This window comes from Chiloscyllium punctatum, chromosome 1 (assembly GCF_047496795.1).
Source record: "Chiloscyllium punctatum isolate Juve2018m chromosome 1, sChiPun1.3, whole genome shotgun sequence".
In the NCBI taxonomy this organism is placed as follows: domain Eukaryota; kingdom Metazoa; phylum Chordata; class Chondrichthyes; order Orectolobiformes; family Hemiscylliidae; genus Chiloscyllium; species Chiloscyllium punctatum.
In genome coordinates this window covers 125767248-125785453 of record NC_092739.1, presented here as the reverse complement: position 1 = coordinate 125785453, position 18206 = coordinate 125767248, and the positions used below count along the sequence as shown (strand labels likewise).

Here is an 18206-nt window from a genome sequence, read left to right as displayed (position 1 = left end):
TGCTGGTCCCAGTTCAAGTGAAATCCATCCTGTGCCAATGCCCCATGAACTGAAACCCATTCCTCCCACTCCATCTTTGAGCTGTTTGACTTACCTTATACCATTTTACCCCTGGCTCAGGTAGTAATCCTTTGATGTTCTGTATTTCAGTTTCAGTCCGCCTGTTAACATTCATTCAAACCTTATCAATGTCATTAGTACCAATGTGGATGCTAACAACTGGTCCCTCCCATCCACTCCAAGTTTCACTCCAGCACTAAGGAGACATCCTTAATCATGGCAAAGTACTGCAGATGCTAGAAATTTGACACAAAGAGAATGCAGTAGAAACTCAATAGGCCTGGCAACATTGATGGAGACAGTTAACATTTCCATTCTGGTATGATGCTATCTCAGAAAGCAGCTCTTTCATTGGACTCTTCTTAAGGGCATATCCTTAAGCCCGGCACTGGGCAGACAACAAAAGTCTGCAAGAATCAAACTCATTGCCACAAAGAACAGAATATATTCCTAATTAAACTGTCCTCTGGCAGTTGCCAGTCAATTGTATGGCACTAATGTCACTTGACACTTACAAGACAAAGACTGAATGTTGTTCAGATCTTGCTGCATGCAGACGTGACAGATTTTCAGTATGAGTTGTTGTGAATGGTGTTGAACATCATGCAATCAGTAGCAAACATCCCCACCTCTGACTTCAATATGAAGACAGGATCATTGATGAAGTTGCTGAAGATAGTTGGCCAAGGACACTACCCTGAGGAACTGCTGTGGTGACATTCTGGCTCTGAGGTGATTGGCCTCCACCAACTTCAACTGTTTTTCTTTGAATGAGGTATGACTCCAACCATTGGAGAGTTTGCTTGCTAATTTCCATTCACTTTATTGAGGCTTGTTGATGCTGCATTTGATCAAGGACAGCCACTCTGGCCTTGTTACTGGAAAGCAGATCTTTTGATGGACCAAGAATGTAATGCTATCTGGAACCAAATGGCATGGGCAGCACCAAAACTGATCATTGGAAAGATGCCTACTGCTGGGTAAGTGCCATTTGACAGTACTATCAATGACAACTTTCCTCACTTTGCTAATATTTTGATTGTAGAACTGTAGTTGGTTGATTGTAAATTATAAAGTTTAGCAATTTGCACCTGCTTATTCATAGCACAAATAAAGAGTGGTTATTGGTGGAGCATTGATAACAATTATGCTTTTCAAAACCCCAGCATTAAAGCCAGTCTTCAGGACACAGTGTGATGACACTCAATTGTCCTGCACAGGTAATCTTGCTCTCATATCAGTACAAAATCTGTGGTACATCTTTGGTGTAAATTTATTAAAACCAATTAATTCATATTTTTGATTGAGATAAGTTTTGTTCACATTATCAATTTAAGCCCTTCTTCAACTATGCAGCACTAATGTACCAAGCCTAATGCTGTAAGTATGGATGCTGTATAAGTGACAATCATTTCCACAGACATTATACAGCAAACATTCTAAAAAATGTGAGGACAATTGCTAAACAGTCTGCTGACTGGTATAGGTACATATGATCATTCAAAGGCCCATAATAGAACACATGGCTGCTTCAAGATCATCTCAGGAGACACACTAAGAACAGAGAGTCTCTTATGAATGCTCACACGCTAACACCTTGAACTCTACTACATAACAGGCTAAAATGTTTGTGAGAGGATCATTTGGAGCAAGACACAATAAAACACCTATTTCTGCTGCCATTCAAATTGTTGGAAATGCTGAAGCGAAGCTGAGAAGCAAGCACCTGTCTGCAGAGATCATGTATGAAGTTGCTGTCCCTTTGTGCAACATAGTCAATACTGCTTTCAACTCCTCCCCCTTTTGACATTTAAACTTAAAGATATGATGGAACCAGACTGGACCAGCTAATGTGGCAGACGTAGTTGTCTGACCATATTGTGCTGACCAGCACAAGTTAATTCTGAGATTCCTTGATACCAATCAGCCATTTCATTTACTCTTTTCAATGAGAAACACTAAAATTAGTAACTAAAACTTATATAAAATTTATCAGCTGAAAGAAATCATCTTCCTGCTCTGTTAAACTCTTGGAAAGACCTGCATTACAGTCAATTTCTCTGTGATGTTTTTAATCACAATTTAACTGTTTTTGTCATAATGGAAACAGTTCTTCTGTGGCTTGATCAATAAAAATGTCATCCTATCCTTATTCAGTCTGCACACCACATGATCCTGACCTCAGGGATCTCACCCAAGTCCCTTGCCTTGGAAACTCTTGCCCATGACTTAATATCCTATGACATCGTTCCACCCTACTATAATCTTTTTCAACCTTTTATCTTATTTACACGTTTAATTCTGACTTTGGTTCCTGTGCACATTAATTGCACGGCCTCAGACTGAAAGGTGCAATTGATCAAGCCCTGCAATTGTTGAAGGTTGTTTCTTTATCAGTGAAATGGCAAATTGTGACAGTTGCTAGTGTGATGATACTGTGACATTGAGTTGTGTTTTGTCCTTTTTTTGAGAGAGAGAGATTGGGGGACAGGTGCCAAGAAGTCTATGAGAGGATAAACAACTTGTGAAGCCTTGTCTTTTTTTAAAGTTGGAACAATAGAAGCAGCCTGAGTGGGTGTGGTCAAGCTCTTGCAGATGCAGGACCTTTAGTTTGCTTGCGGCAGTTGTTGTTGGGGTTTCAGCAGGATTAGAAGGCAGTGAATGTCTCCTGCTGTTACAGACTGTTATACTTGCTCTGTCTGAATTGTCTTTTGATGTTCATTCCTCCTAGATCATCTTGCATACAGTTCTCGAATCCATTTCTGAATTTCCCTCCAAGAGTGTGTTTATGGGATGTTAATACATTGGTACAGTTAATTAGTAATAGTTACTGTGTCCATCATTCTGTTAAGTTTTCCAAAGTAATTAAGTTATTCTGCATTCTCCTTTCTTTTGTTGTATTCTGACTGTGGTGCTTGAATAAATTCTGTTTTGCTTAATGTTTGACCAATCTGAAAAACAGCATCTGACAGCTACCTTTAAAATGAGAAAAATTTAGGGTCAAGGCTACCTTCTTAATATATTTTGAGGGGGTCTGGTCTGGTTCACAACACTGGCAATCTGAAATACAACAGAAAATTACTCAGCAGGACAGGAAGTTTCTGTGGAGAGAAAAACCTGGCTGATGCTTCAAGCCTGTGACCTTTTGTTCAAACTGAGATATAACACAGAATGTAACAGATTTTGATCAAGTGTAGGAGCCAGGAAAGAGAGAAGGGGAAAGAAAAGAAAATAATTTCCAACTAAAATTCACAGACTTGAAACATTCACACTTCCTCTTTCCATAGATGGTGCCAGCTGAGTATCTTTAGCATTTTGGCTTCACAAATCATCGCATTAATAACTAGGTGTTTAACAAAACCTCAAGTATGAAACTGGTCTTCAATTAATGACTTCAATTAACAGTATAATAACAGACAGTTGTCCTGCCACAGGTAACTTTGGTTTCATTCTGATTGAACTCTGCGGTGTAAGTTGAGTGTGAATTTAACATGACTAATGCACTTCATCTTTTGGATTCAGACTCATTCATATCAGTTTTGTTTCAACTAGTATAACTGCATTGTGATTTTTAAGAGATCCCTGAGCAGTCTTGCTTGTTCAACTATTATGTTTTTGTCAGATCATTTTTAGCGCTATATAAATGATTGAATGTGTAACCACCATTTGACATAAGTGAATGAAAATCTGTACTTGTGTAATTCTATCCATTGACTAAGCTTCAAGTTTAACTGAAAGGAGTCTAGATAGCAGAATAATATTGGCCTCTCGACCTATGCTGGGCAAGTTGCATCTTGAATGGTATAGGTAATGCAATGGCACAAAATATGTACAGTATGCATGCAAATCAGTAATATGTAGCTCCTGATGAGTTTCTTTATGCTTATCAGTATGTAATAAGTTTTTTTAAAAACAATTTATTGACTGGTAGCTTATTCTAAATGTTGTGTGATTGAGCATTTGCAGAAAAGTACAGAATTGTTGCAGAGCAGAAGGAGGCCATTCAACCCATTGCATCTGTGTCAACTCTCTGAATGAGTATTTTGAATTAGTGCTATTCTCCTACCTTTTGCCCATTTAAATAATCGTCCAATGCCCTTGAGAATGCTTCAATTGAACCAGGCTTGAGCATATTTACAGTCGAGAGTGTGGTGTGGAAAAGCACAGCAGGTCAGGCACTATCCGAGAAGCAGGAAAATTGATGTTTCGGGCAAAAGCACTTCATCAGGAATGAGGCTGGGAACCCCGGGGTGGAGAGATAAATGGGAAGAGGTGGGTGGTGAGGCTAGGGGGAAGATAGCTGAGAGCACAATAAGTGGATGGAGGTGGGGGGTAATGGCGATAGGTCAGAGGGGAGGATGGAGCAGATAGGTGGGAAGGGAGATTGGCAGGTAGGACAGGTCATGGGGACAGTGCTGAGCTGTGAGTTTTGGAACTGGGGTAAGGTGGGGGGAGGGGAAATGAGGAAACTGGTGAAGTCCACATTGATGCCATGGGGTTGGAGGGTCCTGAGGTGGAAGATGAGGTGTTCTTCCTCCAAGCATTGGGTGGTAAGGAAGTGGCAATGGAGGAGGCCCAGGACCTGCCTGTCCTCAGCAGAGTGGGAGGGGGAGTTGAAGTGTTTGGCCATGGGGCGGTGAGGTTAGTTGGTGATGTCCTGGAGATATTCACTGAAGTGCTCTGCGAGTAGGCATCCTGTCTCCCCAATGCAGAGGAGACCACATCGGGAGCAACGGATGCAGTAAATGATGTGTGGAAGTGCAGGTGAAATTTTGATGGATGTGTAAGGCTCCTTTGGGGCCTTGGACAGAGATGAGGGGGAGGTGTGGGTGCAGGCTTTGCAATTCCTGCAGTGGCAGGGGAAGGTGCCGGGAGGGGAGGGTGAGTTGTTGCGGAGCGTGGACCTGACAAGATATTCGTGGAGGGAACGGTCTTTACGGAAAGCGGATAGGGGTGGGGAGGGAAATATATCTCTGATGGTGGAGTCTGTTTGTAGGTGGTGGAAATGGCGGATGATGATGCGATGTATACGGAAGTTGGTGGGTGGAAAGTGAGTACCGGGGGGTTCTGTCCTAGTTGTGGTTGGAGGGTGGGGTTTGAGGGTGCAGGTGCAAGAAGTGGATGAGATACACTGGAGGGTATCATCAACCACGTGGGAGGGAAATTGCAGTCTTTAAAGAAGGAGGCCATCTGGTGTGTTCTGGAGTTGAACTGGTCCTTCTGGGAGCAGATGCAGCAGAGGCAGAGGAATTGGTAATAAGGGATAGCATTTTTGCAGGGGGCAGGGAGGGAGGAGGTGTAATCCAGGTAGCTATGGGGGTTGGTGGGTTTGTAGACAATGTCAGTGTTGAGTCAGTCATCGTTGATTGGGATGGAGAAGTCCAGGAAGGGGAGGGAGGTGTCTGAGATGGTCCAGGTGAATTTAAGGTCAAGGTGGAATGTGTTGGTGAAATTGATGAACTGCTCAACCTCGTCGTGGGAGCATAAGGTGGTGACGATGCAGTCATCAATTCCGCAGAGGAAAAGGTGGGGAATGGTGCTGGTATAACACGAAAGATGGACTGTTCCAAGTATCCTTTTTGTCTGGAGGATGTGGGAGGATTTAAAGGAGAAATTGTTGAGAGTGAGGACCAGTTCAGCCAAACGAATTGGAGTGTCAGTAGAAGGGTACTGGTGGGACATTGGGTGAGGAAGAAATGGAGAGCTTGGAGGCCCTGGTCATGGCAGATGGAGGTGTAGAGAAATTGGTCATCCACATTGAAGATGAGGTGTTGGGGCCAGGGAAGTGGAAATTTTGGAGGAGGTGGAGGGCATGGGTGTTGTTCCAAAAGTATGTAGGAAGTTCCTGGACTGGGGGGATAGGACAGTATGTGGAGATGAATTTGGTGGGGTAGCAGCAGGCTGAGACAATGGGATGGCCAGGGAAGTCAGGCTTGTGGATCTTGGGTAGGAAATAGAACCGGGCGGTGTGGGGTTCTCAAATTATGAGGTTGGAGGCTGTGGGTAAGAGATCCCCTGAGAAGATGAGGTTATGTTTGGTCTGGGAGATGATGGTTTGGTGATTGTAGGTGAGGTCATGGTCGAGGGGACAGTAGAAGGAGGTGTCTTCGAGTTGGCACCTGGCTTCAGCAATGTAGAGGTCAGTGCACCAAACCATCACTGCACCCCCCCCCCCCACACACACCATGTGCGCTGGTTTGATGTTGAGGTTGGGATTGGAGCAGAGAGAGTGATGGGCTGTGCATTGTGAGGGTGAGAGGTTGGAGGGGGTGAAGTCTGCCATTCTAGTTTTATTATTCCGTAGGAGAAAGTGAGGACAACAGATTCTAGAGATCAGAGTCGAGAGTATGATGCTGGAAAAGCACAGCAGGTCAGGCAGCATCTGAGCATCAGGAGAATCGACATTTCGAGCAAAAGCCCTTCATCAGCCTTCAGCAGGCTCAAGGGGTCGAACGGGCTCCTCCTACTCCTGGTTTCTGTTTCTATGATGTGATGCCAGAGTACACAAATTTTTGGGCCAAATGCTGGAAATGGGATTAAAATAGTTCAATGATTATTTTTGAGAGCTGCAGATGGATGAGACCTCTATGATACGCATACTGAAACCACCTTGATAGAGTTTATTTCAAACTTTAAAATCGTAAAATGATCTGAAAAGTAGATGTTAGTAACCCTGATATTTCTACAATACATTTAAAGCTTTGCAATCACAGCCCACGTCTAACCCCTCCAAAGAAGTTTTCTCTCCCAACCCTGAAATCACAAGATAAAACCAGCCTGACAGGAATCCAATATTTTATACATTACAATATCTGCCAAATCCAAACAATCTACATATCGACAAAAATACGGCGCGATTTGGAGATCATACAATGAATGTTATTCCACCATGGGTTTAAACAGACATTGGGTTAGATGTGTAACATTAAAGATATTGAAAAGCCCAGTTGCCGGCAAACTACCAGCCCCCTGCCCGAAAAAAAGTGACCAGAGGCTCTGTACATACCTTATTTATATGTTACTTAACATTGAGAGCGATGAAAAGGAAGATAACCGGCCGTGTTTGATCTCACACTGATTTACTGAAGTCCATTTGATCTATTTTTGTATCTTACATCCTCGAACTGTAATGGAGACTGTGCACACGCGCTCTGGGAATGATCATATAGAGGCACAGGAACATTGGAAAACCTGGGCAAAGTCAAGCGGGGAGGGAGAAGGAACAAGTTTCAGGTTCCACCACCTTTCCCCTGCACCCCCACCCCCACCACCTTTCAGGTCCAGAATCGAAGATGCCTTGATGAGTTCGACCGAGCTACGGCTAATGATTATTACTATTCTCTCTAAAATAAAGCCAATCAGTGCGGATGCTGGAAATCTGAAGAAGGGTCGCTGGAGCCGAAGCCTTGCCATTGCTTTGTCTTTGTAAAAACAATGACTGCAGATGCTGGAAACCAGATTGTGGATTAGTGGTGCTGGAGGAGCACAGCAGTTCAGGCAGCATCCGAGGAGCAGCGAAATCGACGTTTCGGGCAAAAGCCCTTTGCTTTGTCTCCACAGACCTGTCAGTTTCTCTGTTTTTCTTACTCTTCTCAGGTCGCGCTCTTCCCAGTCTATCGGAGGAACCATGATGTGGAGGAACCGGTGGTGCACTGGGGATTTTTAACTTTATCGGAGTAGTCACCTCTCAAGCACTCTAATTGCGAAGTAAGGAGATTGTCAATAGCTGACCTTACCATTAATTCTTCCTTTGCTTCAGAAAGGTCTTTTTCATATAGCGTCTCTCCAAATGGATGGGTGTCAGTCGTCTGGTGACCACTTTATGGAATGGAGTGGACCTCGATATTTGGCGCCAAAACACAAATGTGTTCTTTGGTGTAGCCCACATTACAAACACTTGGAGATTTCACAGCCTCGAACTATGTGGTTAAAAGAGTCCATACCCTATTTGACAGAACAGGCTATACTTAGACAAGCAATGAGATCAAAATCTCTCACAGAGTCATACAGCCTGTACAATACAGAAACAGACCCTTCAGTCCAACTCATCCATGCCAACCAGATATCCGAAATTAATCTAATGCCATTTGCCAGCACTTGTCCCATATTCCTCTAAACCCTTCCTATTCATATACCCATCCAGATGCCTTTTTAAAAGTTGTAATTGTACTAGCCTCCAACACTTCCTCTGGCAGCTCATTTTATACAAGCATCACCCTCAGCATGAGAAAGTTACCCCTTCAGTCCCTTTTAAATCTTTCCCTTCTCACCTTAAACCTATGCCCTCTAGTTCTGGACTCCCCTACCTTAGTTAAAACAAAATTTGACTATTCACCCTATCCATGCCCCTCATGATTTTATAAATCTCTATAAGGTCACCCCTCAACCTCCCACACTGCAGAGAAAACAACCCCAGCCCATTCAGCCTCTCCCTATAGCTCAAACCCTCCAATCTCAGCAATATCCTTGTAAATCTTTTCTGCTCCCTTTCAAGTTTAGCAACATCTTTCCTATAGGAGGGAGACCAGAATTCAACACAGTATTCCTAACAAATATCCTGCACAGCTGCAACATGATCTCCCAACTCCTGTACTCAATGCCTTCTTTGCTACCCTTCTACCTGTGACTGCCTTCAAGGAACTATGCTCTCACATGTCCTCTTGTGTTGATCTCTCTTTCTTCAAGAATCTGAACATCCACATTTGTTTCTTGAGTAACTTTTCAAGAAGTTTCTCTTCTGAGTTGGAAGTGCATGTGGCATTGGAATGTTTCGGTGTTTGGTATTACCGAACAAAGAACAAAGAAAATTACAGCACAGGACTGGACCCTCCACGACTTTGGCCCTCCAAGCCTGTACCGAACCAGATCCTCTATCTAAACCTATCACCTATTTTCTAAGGATCAGTATCCTTCTGCTCCCTGCCCATTCATGTATCTGTCTAGTTACATCTTAAATGATGCTATTGTACCTGCCCCTCCCACCTCCACTGACAATGTGTTCCAGGCACCCACCACCCTCTGCATAAATAACTTTCCATGCATATCTCCCTTAAACTTCTTCCCTCTCACTTTGAACTCATAACTCCTAGTAATTGAATCCCACACTCTGGGAAAAAGCTTTTTGCTATTCATCTTATGTATGCCTCTCATGATTTTGTGGACCTCAATCAGGCCCCTCTCAATCTTCATCTTTCTAATGAAAATAAAGCTAATCTACCCAACTTCCCTTCATAGCTAGCGTCCTCCATACCAGACAACCTGGTCCTCGGATGCTGCCTGACCTGCTGTGCTTTTCCAGCACCACTCTAATCTAGATTCTGGTTTCCAGCATCTGCAGTCCTCACTTTTGCCTGGTTGATTGTAACCCTACTGCGAATCCTTTTGCAAGGATGCCTACCTTGAAGAAGTTCTCCTCCTCTCTCCACAAGAATCTCAGTGAGTCTCTCTCTCTCTCTCTGACCTATCACCTTCATCCCCACCCCCATCCACCCATTGTACTCTTTGCTACCTTCCCCCACCCTCCTCTCTGACCTATCCCCTCCATCCCTACCCTCATTCACCTATTGTACTTTTGGCTACATTGTCCCCAGCCGACACCACCCTCCCATTTATCTCTCCACCCTGAAGGCTCCTCGCCTCCATTCCTGATGAAGGGTTTTTGCCTGAAACATCAATTTTCCTTTTCCTTGGATGCTGCCTGACCTGCTGTACTTTTCCAGTGCCACTCTAATCCAGGTCTTGATGAACCTTCTCTGCACCCTCTCCAAAGCATCCACATCTTTTTGGTAATGTGGCAATTAATGGGATCTTGATCAGATGGGCCAACAGGCTAAAAAGTAGCAGATGGAGTTTAATTTAGATAAATACGAGGTACTGCATTTTGGGAAAGCAAATCTTAGCAGGACTTATACACTTAATGATAAGGTCCTAGGGAGTGTTGCTGAACAAAGAGACCTTGGAGTGCAGGTTCATAGCTCCTTGAAAGTGGAGTTGCAGATAGGTAGGATAGTGAAGAAGGTCAAGATTAGAGAGGTGTCATCCTTTATCCCTACCTCCATCCACCTATTGCACTCTTAGTTACTTCCTCCCCAGCCCCACCCCCCACACTTATCTCTCCACCCCGGAGGGTCTCAGCCTCATTCCTGATGAACGGCTTTTGCCCAAAATATCGATTTTCCTGCTCCTTGGATGCTGCCCGACCTGCTGTGCTTTTCCAGCACCACTCTAATCTTGACTCTGATCTCCAGCATCTGCAGTCTTCACGTTCGCCTAGTGACGAAGGTGTTTGGTATGCTTTCCTTTGTTGAGTACAGGATTTGGGAGGTCATGTTGCGGCTGTACAGGACATTGGTTAGGCCACTTTTGGAATATTGCATGCAATTCTGGTCTCTATCCTTTCAGAAGGATGTTGTGAAACTTGAAAGGGTTCAGAAAAGACTTACAAGGATGTTGCCAGGGTTGGAGGATTTGAGCTATAGGGAGTCATTTAATAGGCTGGTGCTGTTTTCCCTGGAGCGCTGGAGGCTGACAGGTGACCATAACGAGGTTTATAAAATCATGAGGGGCACAGATAGGATAAATAGACAAAGTCTCTTCTCTGGGATGTGGAAATCCAGAACTAGAGGGTATAGGTTTAGGGTGAGAGGAGAAAGATATAAAAGAGACATAAGGGGAAACCTTTTCATGCAGAGGGTGGTGTATGGATGGAATGAGCTGCCAGAGGAAGTGGTGGAGACTAGTACAATTCCAACAATTAAATGACATCTGGATGGGTATATGAATAGGAAGGGTTTAGAGAGATATGGGCCAAATGCTGGCTAATGGGACTAGGTTAGCTTGGGATAGCTGGTCGGCATGGATGAGTTGGTCCGAAGGGTCTGTTTCCGTGCTGTACATCTATATGACTCTATTTAGAAGCTGTTACCACACACCATCCAGATTGAGGGATACATATGTCAAACTCCTGGAACTCATTCCCTAACAGTAATCTCGGTGTGACATCTACACCTCATTGACTTTCAGGTTTGGTCACCTTCTCGAGGGCCATTGATAACGGTGGAACTGTCCGGGTGACAGAAGACGCCGAACCAATGCAACTCCCCGCGTTTCTTTTGGAAATCCGTTTCTTTTTCTGAGTCAGTTTAACAATGAAGAACCACATTTCCCAGAGGTCTTTGCATCTTTTTTGGGTGTAGATGCCTTTACTTCCTGCTTCGGTGGTTTGTCGCCCAAGTACCAGGAAGTGTTGTAGACGGCTGGAATAAGGTGCATTCAGTTAAGATTCTCACAGCACTCTTTTCATTGTGCACCACCGCGTTATCCCCGTGGTTGGACAGAAACGGGGCAGATGAGGGCACTCCTGCTTTACAACCGGGAGTCTGACTGTTGTCGAACAGCCGTGAGCCCACGAGTGGGACTCCTGTAACATTCCGTACAAATCTGGGACAACTCCTTCAAATTTCTTTTGAGACCAAAGTTTGCAATCTCAACGTTGCACTTTTTTGTCTTTTAAAGAAAAGGGCGCTGGATCGAGGTCATCTTTAGATTGAACAGACGTGTTTTGCTGGCTGAACCCTGCCCGAGGGGAGTTGCGGGGGGAGACCGACAAGAGCAGGCGGCTACTGTCGTGTTCAATGACAGTAGCGGCAGCAGCGTCGCTGGTAGACGGGACTTGCTGCAATGGCAGAGTCCACGCAGGTCACACCGGTAAACATCAACAGCCTGAAGGAACCCACGCTGAAGAAAATAAGCGATCTGCTGGACAAGACCAACAACCGAGGATGGAGGAAACTGGCAGAGATTGTGGGAACTGACAAACGCTTCAGACTCACGTAAGTGTGTGTGCAAGAAAAGTACCGCTCTCCGCTTTATAAAGCAGCGTCCCAAAAATAAGTAAATTGTTCACTTTTAGCGGCGTCACATTCGAGTACATATTGGACATTTCCCATTATCCTATGTTATTTATCATTCTGGTATTGATTTTATCAATTATTCAATCCTATTGGCTAATTAACTGTGATGTGCATCACAGCCAAATCATATACTGACTTTTCTACTGCAGATTACAGTCAATGTTTTATCAGGAGCAAGAAGCTAGATAGATTTCATCTCCCCACTCCCTTAGTCTGGAAACTGCTGGTAGATTTTAACAATATTTTCAAAACAGCCCATTCAAAGATGTTATTACACACCTCTGAAACAGATGAAACTTGAACTCAGACCCTACCTACCTCAGAGGTAGGGACACTGCCACTGTGTGACAGGAGCCACTGAGTTTTATTTTGGTAAACAGTCTAGTTTTGGGTTTTAAGCTGTACCTGTGCCTATTTATGAAGATCTGCAAAGCCTCGAACTGAATTTTCAAATTCTCAGATTTGATAAAGTAGCAGATGCCCTAAAAGAGACAAAATGTACCGTCTTTATCAGGAAAACAAACTATCCAGGAGTAACTTTCTCACCTTTCAAGGTGAAGATGTGTGTTTGCTCATCAGATGATTAATTGGGGCAGGAAAAGTCTGGCAGATACTGGGGTTGTAATCTCAGACCCTTGTGGGAAAATGATGCAGTATGAGTTGTTGTCTTTGGTTGAGATGTGAAAGTGAAACCCTTTTGCCCCTTTGGGTGAAAGTAAAATATCCATGTCACTATTTTGAAGAATAGATGAGTTAACTCTGGTGTCCTAGCCAATATATATCCATCAATGTATCAAAAATTGATTACCTAGTCTTTATCAGCTTGCTGTTTGTGTAGCAATTGCTGTGATTCTTAGATTGTTTGACATTTTCTAATCCCATAGAAACACATCTGTATCAATATAAAGAACCAAGAGTCCTGGAGATCTGAAACAAATAAAAACGGAAATTGTTGGAGAAACTCAGCAGGTCTGTGGCATCTGTGGAGAGAAAACAAAATTAATGTTTCGGAACTGTTCTGAGGAAGGGTCACTGGACTCAAAACATTAGCTCTCCGTTTTCTCCGCATTTGAGTTTTTCCAGCAATTTCTGTGTTTGTTTCAAAAAATCAGACTGACTTTTCAGTATTTATGATAAGATGACATAGACATAATCTGGATATTAAAGCACTTGAGAGTCTTGTCTCCTATTGTGGGTCCACTTCTAAAGCTCAGAGAACTAATAAAATTGGATAAAATTTATGAATAATTAGAATAGCATGGCAAATCAGTAAGACACAGCATAGTTTTCCAAAGAGCTTTAGATAATTGATACAATGAAAGTCATTTGCTTTGGGTTTTGCATCAAGGTTTTATGATCTGGAAGGCACTGACTGCAATGATGATTTCAAGTAACTGAATCAAAATTACTTTCAAAAGAGAATTGATACTTATTTTAAGAGGTAAAAAAGCTTTATTGGCTATGGGGAAAAGCCGGGGAATAGGGACCAAATGGATTATTCTTTCAATGAATCAGAACAGGTATGATGGACAGGAGGGCCTTATTCTGTGCTGTATCATTTAATGAGGACCTGCTGTGCTTGTTTAAGTTAACTGACTGCTGTAAGACAATCACAAATCATAAAAGGGATGTCATGTTTGTGTATACCGTATATGGACTTCCAATAGGTATTTCATAAAATGACTCAGAGTAGATTTCTGATAAAAATTAAGGTGCATGATTTTATTAGGCTCTAACCAGAAGGATTGCTTGGAAAATGAAAGTAAAGAATAGAAGTAATTAAATGCTTTTAGATTGGGTAATATGTACCAATAATCTATGCTGGAACCTCTTTTGCTTTATATTAAAGTGGTCAAATATTAAATACTCATTTCAGCTAATTGGTTAAAAATTGAGGAAGAATACAAATGTTTGCAAAGAATATGAATAGTTTAGTGGAGTTGGCACATGAGATATGGGTGGTGCTGGAAAAGCACAGCAGGTCATGCAGCATCTGAGGAGCAGGAAAGTCGATGTTTCAGGGAAAAGCCCTTCATTTCCTGATGAAGGGTTTTTGCCTGAAATGTTAATTTTCCTGCTCCTCGGATGCTGCCTGACCTGCTGTGCTTTTCCAGCACCACTCTGATCTAAACTCTGGTCTCCAGCATCTACAGTCCTCATTTTTGCCTACTTGATTAGATGTGGTTCAATGCAGAGGAAAGTACAACAGTATCTCTTGAGAAAATCAATATGTAAGATCACAGAATACAAAAGTGGGGAAAAGAAAGTAATGCAACTTCTACATAATGATTCAGTTACAATGAGGATAGATTTATCGAGAAGAACAAAGGCGTAATTTTGCAAAAAATTAAGAATGTATGAATAGTCTCCCTTTAATATTTCCCTTTATCATGGAAAATAAATTTGGAGTTATAAATGCAGGGAATTTTTATTCATACCAATGTACATTCTTGCAAGTTAATTTTTTAAATACGTTCCCTTGATGTGGGTGCCACTGGTAAAACCAGAATTTATTCCTAATTGTCCTGGAAAAGGTCGTGAGTTGCATTCTTAAACCACTGTAGTCTTAAGGGAATAATGGTATCCTCAGTGCTGTTAGAGAGGGAATTCTCTGGTTTTAACTTGGCAATAATAAGATCATAGCAATAAAGGTTCAAAGTCAGATGGTGTGTGACTTGGAGGGGAACTTTTGCTGGTGGTGATATTCCCATGTATCTGCTACCCTTGTTCTTCTGGCTGTTGGAGGTTGCAACTTTGTATGGTGCTCTCAAAGGAGCCTTGGTGAACAAAGTTAAAAATCATACAACACCAGGTTATAGTCCAACAGGTTTAATTGAAAGCACCAGCTTTCAGAGCGCTGCTCCTTCATCAGGTGATTGTTGAGCCTTGGTGGGTTACTGCAATTGTTGCATCTTGTAAGTGGTATACCCTCCCAATGTGCATCAATGGTGTGGGGAATGAATGCTGAAGGTAGTTGGGGTGCTGTCAAGTTTTGTCCAGAATTGTGTCAAACTTCTTGAATATCGTCAAATCTACCCTCATGCAGACAAGAGACAGGTAGATTTAAATTTAGGTTTTATTGTCACGTGTAGTCAAGCATAGAGGACAAGAGTACAGTGCGAAGTATACAATGTTGCCAAACACTGTACTGTAAGACCTTAAGAAATAGGAATGGAAGTAAGGCCATTCGGCCCATCGAATGAATTCCACAGGCCCACACTCTCTGGCTCAAGAAATGTCTCCTCATTTCTGTTCTAAATTGACCCCTTCTAATTCTAAGGTTGTGCCCACGAGTCATTGTATTCCCTCCTGATGGAAACAATTTCCCAGCATCCACCCTTTCTAAGCCATGCATTAACTTGTAAATTTCTAACAGATCTCCCCTCAACCTTCTAAACTCTAATGAATACATTCCCAGGATCCTCAGCCATTCATCGTATGTCATCTTAGGTACAATATACATTGGCACAAAATCTTAGTTACAGAAGTAGAAAAATAACAAAATAAGTTAAAAAGTTCAGGACTGTAGTTTTTTTTAGATTAGATTACTTACAGTGTGGAAACAGGCCCTTTGGCCCACCAAGTCCACACCGACCCGCCAAAGCGCAACCCACCCACTCCCCTATATTTACCCCTTTACCGAACACTATGGGCAATTTAGCATGGCCAATTCACCTGAATTGCACATCTTTGGACTGTGGGAGGAAACCGGAGTACCCGGAGGAAACCCACGCAGACACGGGGAGAATGTGCAAACTCCACACAATCAGTCGCCTGAGTCGGGAATTGAACCCGGGTCTCTGGTACTGTGGGGCAGCAGTGCTAACCACTGTGCCATCGTGCCGCCCACTTTTCTTTGGATAAAAGTCGGAAAATAAAGAAATAAAGTTTAAAAAGTCAAGCATTACACTCCTTTCTTAAGCTTTCTTAGAGCTGCAGGCACTCCAAGCTGGGTTTTCCCCAAGAGCGTTCGCTCTCCCCTGCCCTCGGTATGCTTTCACCTGTATTGGGCTAAGATCCACCTGTACTCACCAACTGGCTTGCTGCAGAGTCCTGCTCTGGTACTGCTCCGAACATTTATGAAGCCATGAAGCCGCTGATCACAACCACTGGCCTCACGGCCAACCACCAGTGTCTGCCAGCTGCTGCCATTGCCATTGCCGCTGCCTCCATGACTGTGCTCTAAGGAACTAAAGAAAGAAACAAAAAGCGAGAAAAGAAGAAGAAAGGAAAGCAGTCGGAGCAAACAAATGTTAGTGAGGAGCCCCACTCCACTGCCATCTTGCCTGGGAGTATTCCATCACAATCTGGACTCATGTCTTGTTGATGGTGTTCAGTCATTAGGGAGAAAGAAGGTGAGTTATACTCCACAGAGCAGTTAGCCTCTGACCCACTCTTCTAGCCAAGTACTTCTGTGGCTGTTCTAGTTCAGTTGAGCTATCGGGAAAAGCTGAACATGCTGGGACTGTTTTCTCTGGAACATTGGAGATTTATAAAATCATGAGGGACAAAAATAGGGTAAATAGGCAAGGTCTTTTCCCTGAACTGGGGACATAGGTTTAGGGTGGAAGGGGAAGCAACTTCCTTTGTGTTGGAATGTGACTCCAGCCATGTGAATAGATTTCTCCTGATTTCCAGTGACTCTAGTTTCAACAGAACTCTTTGGTGCCATTCTGCTCAACTATTGCCTTGATGTCACCTTACTTCTTGAATTTGTTTCAGTGACGTATGTTTTATGTTGGTAGTCTCTCTGGTCTTTTTTTATTAATTGACATGTGCTGTTCTGACCAATTCACTTGAGCCTTTAACTTGCATTATTTCAGATTCTATCGTTCAGAGATCCTTTAAGCCCAAGTCCTAGTCACCTTGGCCAAATCAACCAAAAACCCAGTGGTTATTCATCCCACTTTCTGCTTATCGGATGATATTCTTTGCAAGTTGGCTGCTATGTATGCCAACAAAACAATAATAAATTGCTATTATAAGTAGTGTGACTAATTTCACTTTTCATTTGTGATTAGCTTAGTTAAATGAAGATAAATTACTATAATTTTTTTGAGGTTCATCTACCACTTGTACAGTAATGTAATATTTGGCAATAAAATGTCAGAGATTGAATGCAGAGCAGTGTAGGCTGTATGTCTAACCAAGACCACAACTAATGGGTATGATCACCAGCTTCTTTTGTAATTAAGTGACCCGTATGTCCCACTCATTATGTACAATCTATTCAAGAGCTACAAATGAGCAAGCCTAATATTTATGTCCAATTAAAATCTCAACTGATGGAAATGTGTTCATTCTTTAACTAATTTCATAAATCTTATTAGATTTATTTACAATAGTTATACAAAGATATTTCAGATAAGTAAAGGGTTCTGGGAGTAATTATTTTTGATTGATGCTGAAGTTAAATATGGTGAATTGCAGGAAAGTCCCCACTGGAAAGTCCTTAATAGAATATCTGTACATGTGACCAAATATGGGGAAGCCCCAGCAAAGAAACAAGTGATATCTCTGACTGGTTAATCCATAGTGTGTCATCTCCTGAATCCCTATCCACTCTATAACAGCTGGGCAAAGATGGCCATCACCATATTCTTAGTGGATTCTTAGACTGTTCGTTAGTTAGGGAAGCCTTCTATTATTTCATGCTGGAAATATGAAAACAATGGAAGGTATGTCAGTGGGAGGCTGATAAAATGAAAGCAAGGCATTAGGTTCACGCTATTCAAAGAAACATGCCTCAACAAAACACTGTGATATCTTTACTTTTTAGAAAGTTCAAAGAAAACCTCTTCATCAGATCTGATTTGTAGTATATTTTAAAGTTTCATTTAAATCTCCATGACAAGGTACTGAGCGTTATAATGAAGGCTGCCATAGTTTGCTCCTTCTAATCATGAACATCAGTGCTGTGCCTTGGCTGCTACCTCAGTGCCCCTTTCTAGTGATTGATGTTGAGCAGCAGGGATGGTGTCAGAGCTGAGACTCCAGCACTGAAATATCATGTTCAACACCAGAGCATTTGCATATAAGATAAAGATGGTTGCCCAATTATAAAACTAAGAATTTTTTTTTTCTGTGACGAACTTGGGCAAACTCTCTTATCCTGTGATAATCTTTGTATTGTATGGTTCTACAGACCTTATTGCAAATCACATTGTTATAACTTGTTATGCATTTTAGATGTAAAAGGGAGTTTTTTGTGGGTTATGTGAGGGGAAATGCATA

General features: G+C 42.5%; 2 protein-coding genes across 6 annotated transcripts in view; one reads left to right on the top strand and one right to left on the bottom strand.

Moving 5' to 3' along the window:
• Window positions 1-7308, bottom strand: part of alpk2 (alpha-kinase 2) — a 99305-nt gene extending 91997 nt beyond the window's left edge. Inside the window, exon 1 of the mRNA XM_072573625.1 lies at window positions 7067-7308. The gene's annotated coding sequence lies outside the window, so the exon portion shown is untranslated. The remainder of the gene's footprint in view (window positions 1-7066) is intronic.
• malt1 (MALT paracaspase 1) overlaps window positions 1-18206 on the top strand; it is a 145453-nt gene that overhangs the window by 29330 nt on the left and 97917 nt on the right. For 3 of the 5 annotated variants that reach the window (XM_072573678.1, XM_072573657.1, XM_072573639.1), the window contains exon 1: window positions 11264-11891. The exons of 1 other annotated variant lie outside the window; for it this stretch is intronic. In XM_072573678.1, coding sequence (XP_072429779.1) covers window positions 11740-11891 — 152 coding nt within the window. In that variant the 5' untranslated portion in view covers window positions 11264-11739. Of the gene's footprint in view, window positions 1-7530; window positions 7768-11263; window positions 11892-18206 lie in introns of those variants that run through there. One more of the 5 variants, XM_072573647.1, reaches the window with a different exon arrangement.